Below are 16,464 nucleotides of genomic sequence, written 5' to 3' on the forward strand. Positions count from 1 at the left end.
CATTTTTATTACTATAAAGCCTTAAAAAACGAAATTCTAAGTTGTGAATGAACTGTTTCTCTCCCCGACACACAGGAAGCAGTACAGGAAGCTGCTGCAGTGCATTGTGGTCATTCAGAAGAACTACCGGGCGTTTTACTGGAGGAGGAAGTTCCTGTTGCTTCGCTGGGCCACGCTCACCTTCCAGAAACGAGTCCGAGGCCAAAGAGCTCGCCGGGCCTTCAGCCAGCTGCTGGAGGAGAGGAAGAGGAGGGAGGAGGAGGAAAAGGAGAGGAAGAGGAGGGAGGAGGAGGAAGAGCTCTGCAGGAGGAGGGAGGAAGAGATGGAGAGGTAGGAGACAAGAGACAAGAGGAGGGGGAGGAGTTGCTGTCATGCATCCTTTTTTAACACTTAATACTCAGTGTGGTGCACGTCACCAGATTAATGGACATCGCAAACACTTGTTGTTACTTCAAATTTAAGACAGCTTTTCAACTGTTAGGAAACGCTTTCTGTCTTTTTGAACATTAAAGCATGGAAACATGTTACAGTAGAGACACGACATACAAATACGAAACCACAAAAGCAGCATAATATGTCTTCTTTAAAGGGGACCTATCATGCAAAATGCACTTTTGTACGTCTTTTCTACATGAATATGTGTCCCCGGTGTTCCAGGGAACTCACCAAGTGTCAGAAAACACAACCCTCTCTATTTTCCTCCATACCCAAATCTCTAAAAAAGGGGCTGCAACGGATCTGATAAAAACTGATCCAGATTTGAACACTGTCCTGACGTCAGGACGGTGGCGCTACGGCTATTGGGCCAACTCCACCAATCAGGAGGAGACAGCCACGGCCATTGCTGTTCGAAAGCGCTGGAGACGCTGTAGTACATATGCCAGGCCAGTAGATGGTGCTGTTCTCACTGAATCTGCCCTTGCTAAAACAGAGCTAGAAATGGTCAAATTGAGCAAAATGAGGCATGGCTAAAATGCATGATCTGTTTGGTATTTTGAAAAAAAAAAAGTATAAATATGCCTTATATAGGTATGGTCCTACACTATATTATTCAAATATAGCATGATAGGTCCACTTTAAGACATTATCATTTCAATGTTTTCCCCACACAGAACACTACTGCCTACATTTCTCTGTACACCACACATTATTTTATTGTTTCTCCGCTATTGTTGTCTGTCTGTCTGTCTGTTTAAAAAGCCCACCTTCCTATACAGTATGTGTGTCCTAGATACTGTATGAAAAGTGACTCTGACAGGCTTAAAAGGTCGACACGTGTGCACTTCCTAAAATCCCCAATTCCCAGAAATAATATCCAGGACGTGACCTCTGCTTCCTGAACGCTATCTGCAGCCCCGAGGGAGGCGAACTCTAATTAGTGTAAAATGAAACCACGATGATTCAAGCTCCCAGTAGACACCCTGATTATCATTTACCAGCATGCATTTATGTACACTTACTTTGATAGTATTACTCCAAAGTAAAAAGTGGGTTTTATATGAATGACGTACACTTCCTGTCTGACCTTAACAATCTTTATTCTTGATGGGTTTTACGGGATTTAAGTGCAACGAGGGACGGGAAATGTAATTACTTTTTGTTTTCTGTAAATCTTATCTTCTGTTTCAGTCTGCTAATGTGTGTGTGTGTGTTTTTGTGTGTGTGTGTGCAGGGAGAGGCAGAGGATGGAGGCTGAGAGACTCGCCGCAGAGGTACGATGAAGCTGATTATTATTATTTATAGTTCATTTGGTGGAAAAAAGGAATTAGTTTTCCATTTTAGTAAGATGAAAAAAGATGCAAGGGACGGAAATTGCTGCAGTGAACTCAGGACAAATGACACTTGGAAATGTTATAACTTTTGAATTTGTGTATTTATTTTCTGACTTTATGAGTAGACTTTTATATTTGTAATGAGAAAATGAGTGGGACTTTTTGGGTACCAGGAGCACAATAAATGAGAAATGGAAGGGGGGTTAACCACTAACCAGAGATGGCAAAAGTACACACCTCCTTTACTCAAGTAGAAGTACAGATACTCGTGTTTAAAAATACTCTGGTGAAAGTAGAAGTACTGACTAAACTTCTTTACTCAAGTAAAAGTAAAGAGGGCTTTGAAATGTACTTCAGTAAAAAGTACCCATAACTAGCAGCTGTTTTAAAGAGTACCTGACCTCCCTTTATATTAATAGAACAATAATGTCATTGTTAGCTAATGAATGTTTCCATGCTGAACAACGGCAACATGACAACGTTTTCATTGGTCCCTCTTCTTTAGAGAAGACCAGGAAATGATGGATACACGGATCGTGTTCAAATCAATAGGCACGCAATGACTCTAAATAATAATGATCACGCCACCAGACACACATTCAAACTAAAGGAACCAGCCTGTTTGGGAAATGTGAGAAGTAGAAAGTACAGGTATTTGTGTTCAACATGTAAGAAGTAGAAAGTACAGGTATTTGGGTTCAACATGTAAGAAGTAGAAAGTACAGGTATTTGGGTTCAACATGTAAGAAGTAGAAAGTACAGGTATTTGGGTTCAACATGTAAGAAGTAGAAAGTACAGGTATTTGGGTTCAACATGTAAGAAGTAGAAAGTACAGGTATTTGAGTTCAACATGTAAGAAGTAGAAAGTACAGGTATTTGGGTTCAACATGTAAGAAGTAGAAAGTACAGGTATTTGAGTTCAACATGTAAGAAGTAGAAAGTACAGGTATTTGTGTTCAACATGTAAGAAGTAGAAAGTTCAGGTATTTGTGTTCAACATGTAAGAAGTAGAAAGTACAGGTATTTGTGTTCAACATGTAAGAAGTAGAAAGTACAGGTATTTGGGTTCAACATGTAAGAAGTAGAAAGTACAGGTATTTGTGTTCAAAATGTAAGAAGTAGAAAGTACAGGTGTTTGGGTTCAACATGTAAGAAGTAGAAAGTACAGGTATTTGTGTTCAACATGTAAGAAGTAGAAAGTACAGGTGTTTGGGTTCAAAATGTAAGAAGTAGAAAGTACAGGTATTTGGGTTCAACATGTAAGAAGTAGAAAGTAAAAAGTCTACAGAAGAATAAGTAGTGGAGTAAAGTACTGATACCAGAAACATGTACTTAAGTACAGTAACGAAGTATTTGTACTCCACTACTTCCCACCTCTGCCTCTATCCCTAACTCCTAAATGTGTTTATTTCTCCGTCTTCAGGCTGAGGAGATCAGACGACTTCAGGAGCTTCAGCTGGAGGAGAAGTTGGCCTCTCTGGCTCTTCTTCAGTCTGCAATAGCAGCTGAAACACCTCCTAGAACGGAGGGTGAGATGGAGTCAGGAGAAACTGGAGAGGATGCATCCAATCAGGAGGAGGTGATCCGTCCTCACGAGGCCAATCAGGTGGAGGAGATCCTGCGCCTCGAGCGGGAAATCCAGTCCCTCCAGAGGCAGAAGGAGCGTCAGGAACTCTCTCTGACCGAAGCTTCGTTAAACCGCCTCCAGCTTCTCCGGGATCAGGAGCTCCGGCGCCTGGAGGACGAAGCGTGCAAGGCGGCGCAGCAGTTCCTCGACTCACTGAACTTCGACGAGATCGACGAGTGCGTGAGGAACATCGAGAGCTCCTTGGGAGTGGAGGAAGAAGAGGAGAAGGAGGGTGGACGGAGGAGGAGAGGCGACGAGGAAGAGGTGGACGAAGGGTTTGGAGCGGACGATGACGCGTTCAAAGACTCGCCGAACCCGAGTGAACACGGCCATTCGGACGGACAGCGGACAAGCGGGATTCGAACGAGCGACGACTCGTCTGAAGAAGACCCGTACGCCAATGATGGAGTAACCCCTCCACTTCCACCAACCCCTCTGCTTCACCCAGCGCTGCCTTTACTTCCAGTGCCTCCCAGTGCTTCATCCAGCGGGGACTCAGCCTTCTGCCACCCCAAAGGTGCAACTCTTATTACTTTCAAATCCAGGCTGAAGACTTTTCATTTTGCAGCTGCTTTTCATTTAAATATTTATATCCATGAATGGCAAAAGTACACACATCCTTTACTCAAGTAGAAGTACAGATACTCATGTTTAAAAATACTGACTAAACTTCTTTACTCAAGTAAAAGTAAAGAAGTTTGGGCTTTGAAATGTTCTTCAGTAAAAAGTATAATATGTTTCTTAATGTCTTTCATGTTTGTAAAGCACTTTGAATTGCCTCGTGTTGAAAGGTGCTGTATCAATAAACTTGCCTTGTCTTTCCCAAAGCTTCGTCCGAGGCGCAGTCAGAAGATCTGGTGGAGCTCATTCCTCCGGACGAGGACTCTGATTACGACCAGGACGACTACGATGAAGGCGCCATTGTTTCCAGTGGCAGCGTGGCCTTCTCAAACCCTCGCAGTGAGCAGTGGTCTCCGGACTACAGAGGGTCTGTCGGCACCTACAACAGCTCAGGGGCGTATCGCTTCAGCTCGGACGGGGCTCAGTCCTCGGTGAGTTGGGTCTCGATATAGACGGTTGTATAGCCAAACTGGTCATAGTACATTTAAAGGTCACCTATTATGCAAAATCCACTTCTTCATGTCTCTTCTTCATCAGCATGTGTCCCCTCTTCTTCATGTCTCTTCTACATCAACATGTGTCCCCTCTTCTTCATGTCTCTTCTACATCAGCATGTGTCCCCTCTTCCTCATGTCTCTTCTACATCAACATGTGTCCCCTCTTCTTCATGTCTCTTCTACATCAACATGTGTCCCCTCTTCTTCATGTCTCTTCTTCATCAACATGTGTCCCCTCTTCTTCATGTCTCTTCTTCATCAACATGTGTCCCCTCTTCTTCATGTCTCTTCTACATCAACATGTGTCCCCTCTTCTTCATGTCTCTTCTACATCAACATGTGTCCCCTCTTCTTCATGTCTCTTCTACATCAACATGTGTCCCCTCTTCTTCATGTCTCTTCTACATCAACATGTGTCCCCTCTTCTTCATGTCTCTTCTACATCAACATGTGTCCCCTCTTCTTCATGTCTCTTCTTCATCAACACGTGTCCCCTCTTCTTCATGTCTCTTCTACATCAACATGTGTCCCCTCTTCTTCATGTCTCTTCTACATCAACATGTGTCCCCTCTTCTTCATGTCTCTTCTTCATCAACATGTGTCCCCTCTTCTTCATGTCTCTTCTTCATCAACATGTGTCCCTTCTTCTTCATGTCTCTTCTACATCAACATGTGTCCCCTCTTCTTCATGTCTCTTCTTCATCAACATGTGTCCCCTCTTCTTCATGTTTCTTCTTCATCAACATGTGTCCCCTCTTCTTCACGTCTCTTCTACATCAACATGTGTCCCCTCTTATTCATGTCTCTTCTACATCAACATGTGTCCCCTCTTCTTCATGTCTCTTCTTCATCAACATGTGTCCCCTCTTCTTCATGTTTCTTCTTCATCAACATGTGTCCCCTCTTCTTCATGTCTCTTCTACATCAACATGTGTCCCCTCTTCTTCATGTCTCTTCTACATCAACATGTGTCCCCTCTTCTTCATGTTTCTTCTTCATCAACATGTGTCCCCTCTTCTTCATGTCTCTTCTACATCAACATGTGTCCCCTCTTCTTCATGTCTCTTCTACATCACCATGTGTCCCCTCTTCTTCATGTCTCTTCTTCATCAACATGTGTCCCCTCTTCTTCATGTCTCTTCTACATCAACATGTGTCCCCTCTTCTTCATGTCTCTTCTACATCACCATGTGTCCCCTCTTCTTCATGTCTCTTCTTCATCAACATGTGTCCCCTCTTCTTCATGTCTCTTCTACATCAACATGTGTCCCCTCTTCTTCATGTCTCTTCTACATCACCATGTGTCCCCTCTTCTTCATGTCTCTTCTTCATCAACATGTGTCCCCTCTTCTTCATGTCTCTTCTTCATCAACATGTGTCCCCTCTGTGTAAAGAGACTCTGAAAGTTTCAGGAACAAAGATTCTCTCTCTTTTTGATCCATTTTTATAAAAACCTGTCTGAAAATGAGCTGATCAGATTTTGGCCACTTTATGATGTCATAACGATGTTGTGTCTTGTGTAACCATTAGCCAATCAGCAACCAAGGTAACCCCCCCCCCCCCCCCCCCCCCCCCTCCACCTTATCACCTGAATCTCCTCCTAGAGCACCATTGAGTTCTTTGTAACCAAATCTCTCTCAGAGGGGCGTGGGGAGGGGCTCCTTATTTTCATCTAAAGTAACACACACAGAATCAGCACTTTGGAAACAGGGCTGAAACAGAGGGGATTATGGGTAATGCTGCAATGATCTGTTTGGTGTTTCAGCCAATCAGAGACAGGTTCTGTATATATCTGAGACCTGTAATATATTGATGAGAAACAGTATACTAGGGGACCTCTAAAGACCGTTTGCCATTGGGAGAAACTAGGAATTGAGCATCTTTTGACCTGAACGGTTGCATCGTCATTGAGCTGATGCAGAATCTTGCCAAGTAAACGATTGGACCTTTTTAAAATGTGTGCTCGTTATGTCTTAAATGTCTAATTTCTGTTTGTTTTTATTCCAGTTTGAGGACAGCGAAGACGACTTTGACAGGTTCGACACCGATGACGAGCTTTCGTATCGACGGGACTCCGTCTACAGCTGCGTCACGCTGCCGTACTTCCACAGCTTCCTCTTCATCAAAGGTATCCCCTTAGTACACACCTCAAAACTACCTCAGACTCTTACAGTACAAGAGGAAAGACAATTTCCATTTTGATCAATTATGTGTTTTTAAGGGGTTAAATGATGTGTTTTGATTATAATGATTGATCATGAAAGTGTTCTCAAAGCTGGTAAAGGTGCAGCTAGTTTGAATGTCTTTGTATACTGCAGGGTAGCTTGTGGATTTACTCCAGGTGGAACTAAAGTCTGATTTAACACTTGATTATATTTCACATCATTCATCCACATCTGTGAAGTAACTAAAGGGATTAAATACATGTAGTGGAGAAGAAGTACATAATTTACCTCTGAAATGTAGTGGAGTTTTTTCTATGGCATACTATTCTATGACTTTCTATGAATTTTATGACGAAATCTGTTTTAAATCTTCTTCTGAATATAGTTGTTTGACATAGGGCTGTGCAATTAATCGTATTTTAATCGCAATTACGATTTTGGCCTGCCACAATTACGAAAACAACATAATCGAAAAAAACAATTATTTAGCTTTTGCTAGGTTGTGACCGTGCACTGCAACATATTTGATCTAATTAATTTTGGTCTAATTTATTTTTTATTTATCACATTTATATATGTTTAGTAGCTTGTTGAAGTGCGCTCCAAAATATTTGTTGATCTTGTTTATTGGTATTTATTAATTTTACATTATTTATTTAAATGTAAATATTTCATTTATTTTTGTATTGGTTTTTCAGTTGAATTATACATTCAGGGTAATCAACAGTTAAAAAGATACTGTTCAAATTATAATTTTTATTTGTTTTAAAGTTCAATAAATGGAAGTCAATGAATAATCGTATTAATAATCGTGATATCAATTATTGACCAAAATAATCGTGATTATGATTTTTGCCATAATCGCACAGCCCTAGTATGACATATATATAGCAAGCTGACCCCTGGACGTGCCACACTGAAGATAAAGATAACCTATTCATGTTTTCTTGTGCTCTGCAGAGAGATCATATACTCAGACTTTTTATGACCTATTTATGACTTTTATGACTGACTATAATGACATGATATATAATGACTTTTTAATGTTACGTTTTAGGGATCTGAAGATGGCGAATTATCTTTAAATAATGTAATTTCTCCGTGTGCAGGCGGCCTGATCAACACGTGGAAGCGGCGCTGGTGTGTTTTGAAGGACGAGACGTTCCTCTGGTTCAGGGCGAAGCAGGAGGCTCTGAAGCAGGGATGGCTTCACAAGAAGGGCGGCGGCTCGTCCACGCTGTCCCGGAGGAACTGGAAGAAGCGCTGGTTCGTTCTGAGACAGAGCAAACTCATGTACTTCGAGAACGACGGAGAGGAGAAGATGAAGGGCGTGCTGGACATGCGCGACGCCAAGTAAGTTATTATTTTACTCTCATTGTGTTATTTGATACTGTGTTTGTTCGCTGTACAGCACTTTGGCCAACTGAGGTGGTTTTAAATGTGCTGTATGAATAAATAAAGATTGAAATTGAAGTAAGGAGTAATATATACTGTAACTAAGAAAAACAGAAAAAGCTATGACTCACATTTCAATTTTTTTATTAGATATTTTACCATGATTTTTTATAACTTGTATGACAAACGAAAATGTGACTTTTTTTATGATTTATTTTGATATACCAGACTATGACTTTACAATGTACTTATGTATGACTTTTATGACTTTTATGACTTTCTATTCTATGACTAATTCAGGACTTTTATGACTTACTATGCATTGATTTGATATGTCCTATTTTTGCCTAACTATAGTATTACTTTTGATCAGTTATCGATGGCTTTTTATGACTTATTTATGACATACTACACTTCGACTTTTTGATGATTATTATGAAATATTATACTAGAAGTTACGACTTACAAAACTAGGACTTTTTATGACCTATTTATGACTTTTTTGACAAACTAACATTTTAGTTTTGTATGATTTATTATGATACACCAGACTATGACTTTACATTACTTATTTATGACTTCATGACTTACTATGCATTGATTTGATATGTCCTATTTTTGCCTAACTATACCACGACTTTTTATCAGTTATCTATGACTTATTATACTGCAATATTTTTATGTTGACCTATTATACTATGAGTTTTTAGGATTTTTGTTACATATTATACTTAGACCTTTTTAAGTCTCTCCGTCTCTCTGCTGCTTTTAACTTTCACACCGTAACTTATTTCATTTTAAACCCGTCACAATGCTTTCTGCTTTCTTTACTTTGATTTTTGTATGTATTTATTTTACTATGACACCGATTTCTTTTACCTTTTGATTGACTTTTTTTACATTTTGACATACCATACTTTGACTTTTTTATGACTTATTTATGACATACTATACTTTGAAGTTTTGATGATTATTATGAAATATTATACTAGAAGTTACGACTTACAATACTAGGACTTTTCATGACCTATTTATGACTTTTATGACAAACTATATGACTATAATGACATGATATATAATGACTTTTTGATTTTCTTTTATATGACATGCTATACTATGACTTTCTATGACTTTCTATGACTTTTCGACAAAATCAGTTTATATCTTCTTCTGAATATAGTCTTTGGACATATATATATGAAGCTGACCCCTGCAGGTTACACACTTATGGAAAGATGACCTATTCATAATGTGTTTCTGTGCTCTGCAGAGAGATCATCGACAACACGGGTAAGGAGAACGGGATCAACATCGTGATGCCAGAGAGGACCTTCCAGCTGATCGCAGAAACTCCAGAGGACGCCAGGTCAGTTTGTTTCTGATATCATGTGATGAACAAAACAAAACATGTACGGGAACATAACACTTATTTAATAACAGTGCGATTAGAATTAGTGATGATGATGATGGTGGTGGTGGTGATGATGATGATGATGATGATGATGATGATGATGATGATGATGATGATGATGATGATGATGGTGGTGATGATGATGGTGGTGGTGGTGGTGGTGGTGGTGGTGGTGGTGATGATGATGATGATGATGGTGGTGGTGGTGATGGTGATGATGATGATGATGAAGATGATGATGATGTTTCCATGGTTACAGCCAGTGGTACAGCGTGCTGAGTCAGGTGCACGGCTCCACAGAGCAGGAGATCAGAGAGATGCACGACGAGCAGGCCAACCCCCAGAACGCTGTGGTGAGTATTATGGGATGGAGAAAAAATGTAGTAAAGGTCATAGCATAGTAGGTCCAAAAAATATGAAAGAAGTCAGAGTATAGTACGTCGAATACAGTCCCTGAACCCCTCTCTCTCAATTCAATTCAATTCAATAGCTTTATTAGCATAACCATAGTTACATACAGTATTGCTAAAGCTCTGTATAGTTGCAACATCTATACACAAATACATACAAATAAACAAACTGCTACATTTTGAACATAAGCAAGAAAATGTTTTTTGGAACACAGATTCATTCAATTCATGAATTCATCATGTTCTCTCTCTCTCTCTCTCTCTCTCTCTCTCTCTCTCTCTCTCTCTCTCTCTCTCTCTCTCTCTCTCTCTCTCTCTCTCTCTCTCTCTCTCTCTCTTCAGGGCACGCTGGACGTCGGGATGATCGACTCGGTGTGTGCGTCAGATAATCCAGAGAGGTGAGGACACATCACCTGCACTGCTACACACACTCTGAGACACACACTCTGAGACACACACTCTGAGACACACACTCTGAGACACACACACAAGTTAAAGGTCTCTTTGAAAGCATCAGGATAGACTATCTTGTGTTGTTCTCAATTGAGCCACTAGGGAGTGCTGCTGTATATTACAAAAATAATAATAAATAGTCTAAAGACGTTTCTCATTATTTTGAGGTACTATGTCATTGATTAATTACAGGATATTTTGTTTAGGACATTTGCAGGAAAGTATGTAGGTACATGAGCTTTATTCCACTAATGTAAACCAGATAATGGGATCGTACAGTTTGTGATTGGTCCTTTATCCTGTCAGTGTGCACTGATCGTTCTTTTCTTCTTCTTCTTCTCGTGATCATTAACACTTTGTCTGACTCGTCGCAGGCCGAACTCCTTCGTGATGATCACAGCGAACCGCGTGCTGCACTGTAACGCCGACACGCCGGAGGAGATGCACCACTGGATCACTCTGCTGCAGAGATCCAAGGGAGACACCCGGGTGGACGGCCAGGAGTTCATCATCAGAGGTAAAGCTCCTCCTACTTCTCATGACCATCACTGAAATTCCTCCTCCTTCTCATGGCCATCACTAAAACTCCTCCTACTTCTCATGACCATCACTGAAACTCCTCCTCCTTCTCATGGCCATCACTAAAACTCCTCCCACTTCTCATGACCATCACTGAAACTCCTCCCACTTCTCATGGCCATCACTAAAACTCCTCCCACTTCTCATGACCATCACTGAAACTCCTCCTCCTTATCATGACCATCACTAAAACTCCTCCCACTTCTCATGACCATCACTGAAACTCCTCCCACTTCTCATGACCATCACTAAAGTTCCTCCTACTTCTCATGACCATCACTAAAGCTCCTCCTACTTCTCATGACCATCACTGAAACTCCTCCTACTTCTCATGACCATCACTAAAGCTCCTCCTACTTCTCATGACCATCACTAAAGCTCCTCCCACTTCTCATGACCATCACTGAAACTCCTCCTCCTTCTCATGACCATCTCTGAAACTCCTCCTACTTCTCATAACCATCTCTGAAACTCCTCCTACTTCTCATAACCATCTCTGAAACTCCTCCTACTTCTCATGACCATCTCTGAAACTCCTCCTACTTCTCATGACCATCACTGAAACTCCTCCTACTTCTCATGACAAAGAATGCATTTAGGCCGGAAAATACATCAGATTTACAGAAGCAGAGAAATAATATACAGATATAGACATGTTATGGGAACATTTTTACATTTGTCGTGGAAGTTGGGGATTTCTTTGTACATTTTTATTTTTATTTTGAAAAGGCTGAACAAACCTTTTTTTTCATTTGACAGAACATGTGTAAAACATCCTTAAAGAGGAAATACATTTACAATAAATCCCATTCAATTTGCAGGTTTTAGCACAACAACCTGCATTTAGTATAATCAATTTACAGATGAACCGACAATGACATGCTTTCATACTGGAAGTGTAATTGCTACTGCCACAATAATAATAATAATAATACATTTTATTTTAAAAGGCACCTTTAAAGGCTCTGAAGGTCGTCATAAAAGGTACACAAAACAGAAAACACAAACAAAAGTAATATAATCAATCAATAAAAACAGGAAAACAGAGGACGAGTGATGTGTTCAGGGTGGATATGCCAGTGTGAAGAGACGTGTTTTGAAAATGGAGAGACAAGTAGCATCACAATAGAATAGAATAGAATCCTTTAGTCATGATACGGGTACAATGAGATGAGTAGAGCAGCTCTTTTTTTTAAGGTGCCATCCAAAATACAAAAACCAACAAGAGACGTACAACATTCAGGAGAAGACAACATGCAAACAACAAGCATTCATACTTCAATATGCAGATTAAAGTGCAGGAATATATCAGTTTAAGTCCAAACACCTGACTCCTTGATTCTCTGCAGGCTGGCTGCACAAAGAGATGAGGAACAGCAGCAGAGCGTCTCTGAAGCTGAAGAAGCGCTGGTTCCTGCTCACACACAACTCCCTGGACTACTACAAGAGCTCGGAGCGCAACGCCCTGAAGCTGGGAACGCTGGTTCTGAACAGCCTGTGCTCCGTGGTGCCGCCCGACGACAAGCTCTTCAAAGAGACCGGTAAGAAACGACAATAACACGACTTGAATCTGACTTTTGGACCAGAATTTTCGTTACTCTAATCAAAGGCGTTACTCTAAGTCAGGGGTGTCAAACTAGATTTCACCGCGGGCCACATCAGCATTAAGGTTGCACTCAAAGGACCGGTTGTAATATATATAAAATAATGTATTATATTACATTATTTCCTCTGCATTGGATTATTATCGAATAGGGTAATAACTTCATAATTCATGTCTGAGAGCAGAAGTCTAGGGTCACAAAACGAGATGCATTGTGGGACATGTAGTTTATGGGCAACGTGCTTCTGTAAAGTGGCATGTAACCGTATAATAAACCTATTATATTCTTAGCACGCTCTTGCGGGGCCACATGAAATAAAGTCGCGGGCCAGTGCTTCAATCCCTTTTGAACCTTCCTTCAAACATCAGAAACGTCAGAAATGATTCTAATTATTTGATGTTTTTATTAACTTCACTCGTTCCTTGTCTGTTCCTGGTGTTCTTCCTCCTCTCAGGCTACTGGAGTGTGATCGTGTACGGCCGTAAACACTCGTACCGTCTGTACTCCAAGCTTCTGAACGAGGCCACGCGCTGGGCCAACTCCATCCAGAACGTCATCGACACAAAAGCCCCGATCGACACGCCCACGCAGCAGCTCATCCTGGACATCAAGGTGGGAACTGTTAGCATTCACAAGCTATATTAGGGAGCTACAGATTCATTATTGCAGAGAAGGATCATTGATTATTTATAACTTTGTAGACAGCTTTAGACCACTCACAAAGCTTTCTTTACCTTGCTACTATATTTCAACTCACAAATCCTGCCAGTAAATGATCAAATATTTGACAAACTTGGACAAATGCACCAGGTCACTAAATAACTGGGGTTATTAGTAGTATCTTTTCATAGTTAAGTTTCCTTTTTCTTGTTGAGAAAGGATTGTTTATCATGCAATATGGTTTAAATGTAGCTTTTCGTAAAGATTATCTCGTTTTTTTAGTATAATTTCTTGTTTTTTTTAACAACGCTGGTTAGGACTTAGAGAAAACTTATGCTCCATGTTAACTATACACAGAAAGATTATAAGAAAGTTGTGTAAATTGACTATATTCACATCCCACTAACTCAAACACACCTGCTTCATATACGTCTCAAAGTCCTCGTTCCAACTGCATCCTCTCTAGTTTTGCTTCAGAAACTCATCATGTCCTCCCTGCTCTCCCTCTGCAGGAGAACTGTCTGAACTCTGAGGTGGTGGATCAGGTCTACAAGAGGAACCCCATCCTGCGCTTCAGCCTCCACCCTCTGCACACGCCCCTGCTGCCGCTGCCCTACGGAGACATTCACATTCACCACTCAGGTGAGACTCAGAAATCATTTAAAAAACAGGGACAGTCGACTGAGATATATCTGCAAATATACGTTATAGAGTGAAGCTGCTGTTCAATCAGGGTGGACATGTTCCAAACAGGCTGGTTCCTTTAGTTTGAATGTGTGTCTGGTGGCGTGATCATTATTATTTAGAGTCATTGCGTGCCTATTGATTTGAACACGATCCGTGTATCCATCATTTCCTGGTCTTCTCTAAAGAAGAGGGACCAATGAAAACGTTGTCATGTTGCCGTTGTTCAGCATGGAAACATTCATTAGCTAACAATGACATTATTGTTCTATTAATATAAAGGGAGGTCAGGTACTCTTTAAAACAGCTGCTAGTTATGGGTACTTTTTACTGAAGTACATTTCAAAGCCCTCTTTACTTTTACTTGAGTAAAGAAGTTTAGTCAGTACTTCTACTCTCACCAGAGTATTTTTAAACACGAGTATCTGTACTTCTACTTGAGTAAAGGATGTGTGTACTTTTGCCACCTCCCCCCCCCCCCCCCCTCAGCTCTGAGGAGCTACACCACCCTGCAGGAGGAGGCTCTGAAGGTGTTCGGCTCCCTGCAGCACCTGGAGGGCGTGTCGGACCCGGTGCCGCTGATCCAGGGTCTGCTGCAGACGGGCCAGGATCTGAAGCCTCTGAGGGACGAGCTGTACTGCCAGCTGATGAAACAGACCACCCGCCCCCCCGAGCCCGGCAGCCCCGGGAACATCTGCAGCTGGAAGATCCTCGCCTGCATGTCCTGCACCTTCCTGCCCTCCAGGAGCGTCCTGAGATACCTCAAGTTCCACCTCAAGAGGTAACGGCATGCAGGGAGACAGATTGTGTGGACAGAGAATGCTTTAGGGACATTTCGTAGCAACTTCAAATCAGCTGCTGTCTAGAGAAAATGATGAGTTAGGCAAATATGCAAAGAAAGACAATATCGATATAAAGTCTTTTAAGATATTTTCTTTTAATGCTTGCAAGCATGACGACTCCTCCTGAGTGCTCTGTGTGAGACAGACGTTACATTTAAAAGTTACATTTCATTAGGATTACACTGTATTAAGCTTTAATACCATAATTGCCATAACAGCAATTCATCTTGTTTTTGTGTAAATGAATAATACTTTTTTTCGTAATGTTGGTGTAGTCTCTCACGATCCAAATCTCCCTCCCTGCAGGTCTCGAGAGCTCCTCCCCGGATCGGAGATGGATCGTTACGCCGCCTTCGCCCTGGACTCCCTGAGGAAGACTCGCGGTCGGGAGAACGTCCCGTCGCAGGAGGAGATCCGAGCCATCGTGGCCCGGCAGGACATGAGCACCACGGTCCACTGCCATGGAGGAGGATCCTGCAAGATCACCATCAACTCACACACCACCGCTGGAGAGGTATGTTCAAACATTAATACTTTTCAGAACCCGCAGAATAATATAAAATAATCTCTGTTTCAAACAAACGTTTATGATACTGAAACGTTTTGATAATCTCCACATATTAACAGCACTTTATGATTTCTGAAGTAAAAAGCTAACACTGGGCTATAAAGGAACTACAGCACAGTCACATGACTTCACGTCTCCACCGCTAAGCTAAAGGAGGCTAATGTTGGGCTATAAAGGAACTACAGCACGGTCACATGACTTCACGTCACCACCGCTAAGCTAAAGGAGGCTAATGTTGGGCTATAAAGGAACTACAGCACGGTCACATGACTTCACGTCTCCACCGCTAAGCTAAAGGAGGCTAATGTTGGGCTATAAAGGAACTACAGCACGGTCACATGACTTCACGTCACCACCGCTAAGCTAAAGGCGGCTAATGTTGGGCTATAAAGGAACTACAGCACGGTCACATGACTTCACGTCACCACCGCTAAGCTAAAGGCGGCTAATGTTGGGCTATAAAGGAACTACAGCACGGTCACATGACTTCACGTCACCACCGCTAAGCTAAAGGCGGCTAATGTTGGGCTATAAAGGAACGACAGACAACAAAAACATCACAATACCAGCTATCAATCCCATTTGAAAACTGGAAGATTTTTTATTTGTACATGTCTAGGTTATCCATGACCCTGAACCACTCATACTTTAGTTTACATACCCCCTTTTTCTGATTGGTAGATGTGTCATATCAAGTCCTCAAGCTATTTAAATAGTATGATTCCAGTGTGAGTGTCTAATAAATCGTGTTTGTGTTCACCTGTGTGTGTCAGGTGGTGGAGAAGCTGATCCGAGGCCTGGCGATGGAGGACAGCAGGAACATGTTCGCTCTGTTCGAACACAATGACTCCACGGAGAAAGCCATCGAGAGCCGCATGGTGGTGGCCGACGTGCTCGCCAAGTTTGAAAAGTACGCTTCTTTGTACATTTGTGTTATACATCTGTGATTGTGAGTGTCCTACAGTATTGTAATACTTCATGGTACAAGTGTTTGTCCACCGCTTTAGGGTGAGAGCTGCTCCACCTCAAAATCTGACTGTAGGTTTGAGAAACTCCATGAATCAGAGTCTCTGACCCCAAGCATGTCCTAAATATAAATTGAGGAAAAGGGTCCAAGCACTACTTTGTGAATGAGTTGATCTTTTGTCTTCTGGTCTTTATGAACTCTCTCTTGT

The 16,464-nt window shown here is 41.5% G+C and overlaps 2 protein-coding genes across 2 annotated transcripts in view; both read left to right on the forward strand.

Annotated features, from left to right (window-relative positions):
- The window catches only part of LOC117487470 (GTPase IMAP family member 9-like), a 406,332-nt gene that overhangs the window by 163,823 nt on the left and 226,045 nt on the right, over nucleotides 1-16,464 (forward strand). The gene's annotated exons all lie outside the window — the stretch shown is intronic.
- myo10 (myosin X) overlaps nucleotides 1-16,464 on the forward strand; it is a 43,606-nt gene that overhangs the window by 23,897 nt on the left and 3,245 nt on the right. Inside the window, exons 18-33 of the mRNA XM_034136049.1 lie at nucleotides 76-330; nucleotides 1,673-1,712; nucleotides 3,197-3,917; nucleotides 4,229-4,452; nucleotides 6,526-6,646; nucleotides 7,793-8,036; nucleotides 9,349-9,444; nucleotides 9,749-9,842; nucleotides 10,242-10,297; nucleotides 10,727-10,869; nucleotides 12,281-12,472; nucleotides 12,990-13,147; nucleotides 13,708-13,837; nucleotides 14,369-14,660; nucleotides 15,028-15,235; nucleotides 16,063-16,199. Of these exons, the coding sequence (XP_033991940.1) occupies nucleotides 76-330; nucleotides 1,673-1,712; nucleotides 3,197-3,917; nucleotides 4,229-4,452; nucleotides 6,526-6,646; nucleotides 7,793-8,036; nucleotides 9,349-9,444; nucleotides 9,749-9,842; nucleotides 10,242-10,297; nucleotides 10,727-10,869; nucleotides 12,281-12,472; nucleotides 12,990-13,147; nucleotides 13,708-13,837; nucleotides 14,369-14,660; nucleotides 15,028-15,235; nucleotides 16,063-16,199 (3,111 nt within the window). The remainder of the gene's footprint in view (nucleotides 1-75; nucleotides 331-1,672; nucleotides 1,713-3,196; nucleotides 3,918-4,228; nucleotides 4,453-6,525; nucleotides 6,647-7,792; nucleotides 8,037-9,348; nucleotides 9,445-9,748; nucleotides 9,843-10,241; nucleotides 10,298-10,726; nucleotides 10,870-12,280; nucleotides 12,473-12,989; nucleotides 13,148-13,707; nucleotides 13,838-14,368; nucleotides 14,661-15,027; nucleotides 15,236-16,062; nucleotides 16,200-16,464) is intronic.

The sequence above is a fragment of the Trematomus bernacchii genome, unplaced genomic scaffold (assembly GCF_902827165.1).
Source record: "Trematomus bernacchii unplaced genomic scaffold, fTreBer1.1, whole genome shotgun sequence".
In the NCBI taxonomy this organism is placed as follows: domain Eukaryota; kingdom Metazoa; phylum Chordata; class Actinopteri; order Perciformes; family Nototheniidae; genus Trematomus; species Trematomus bernacchii.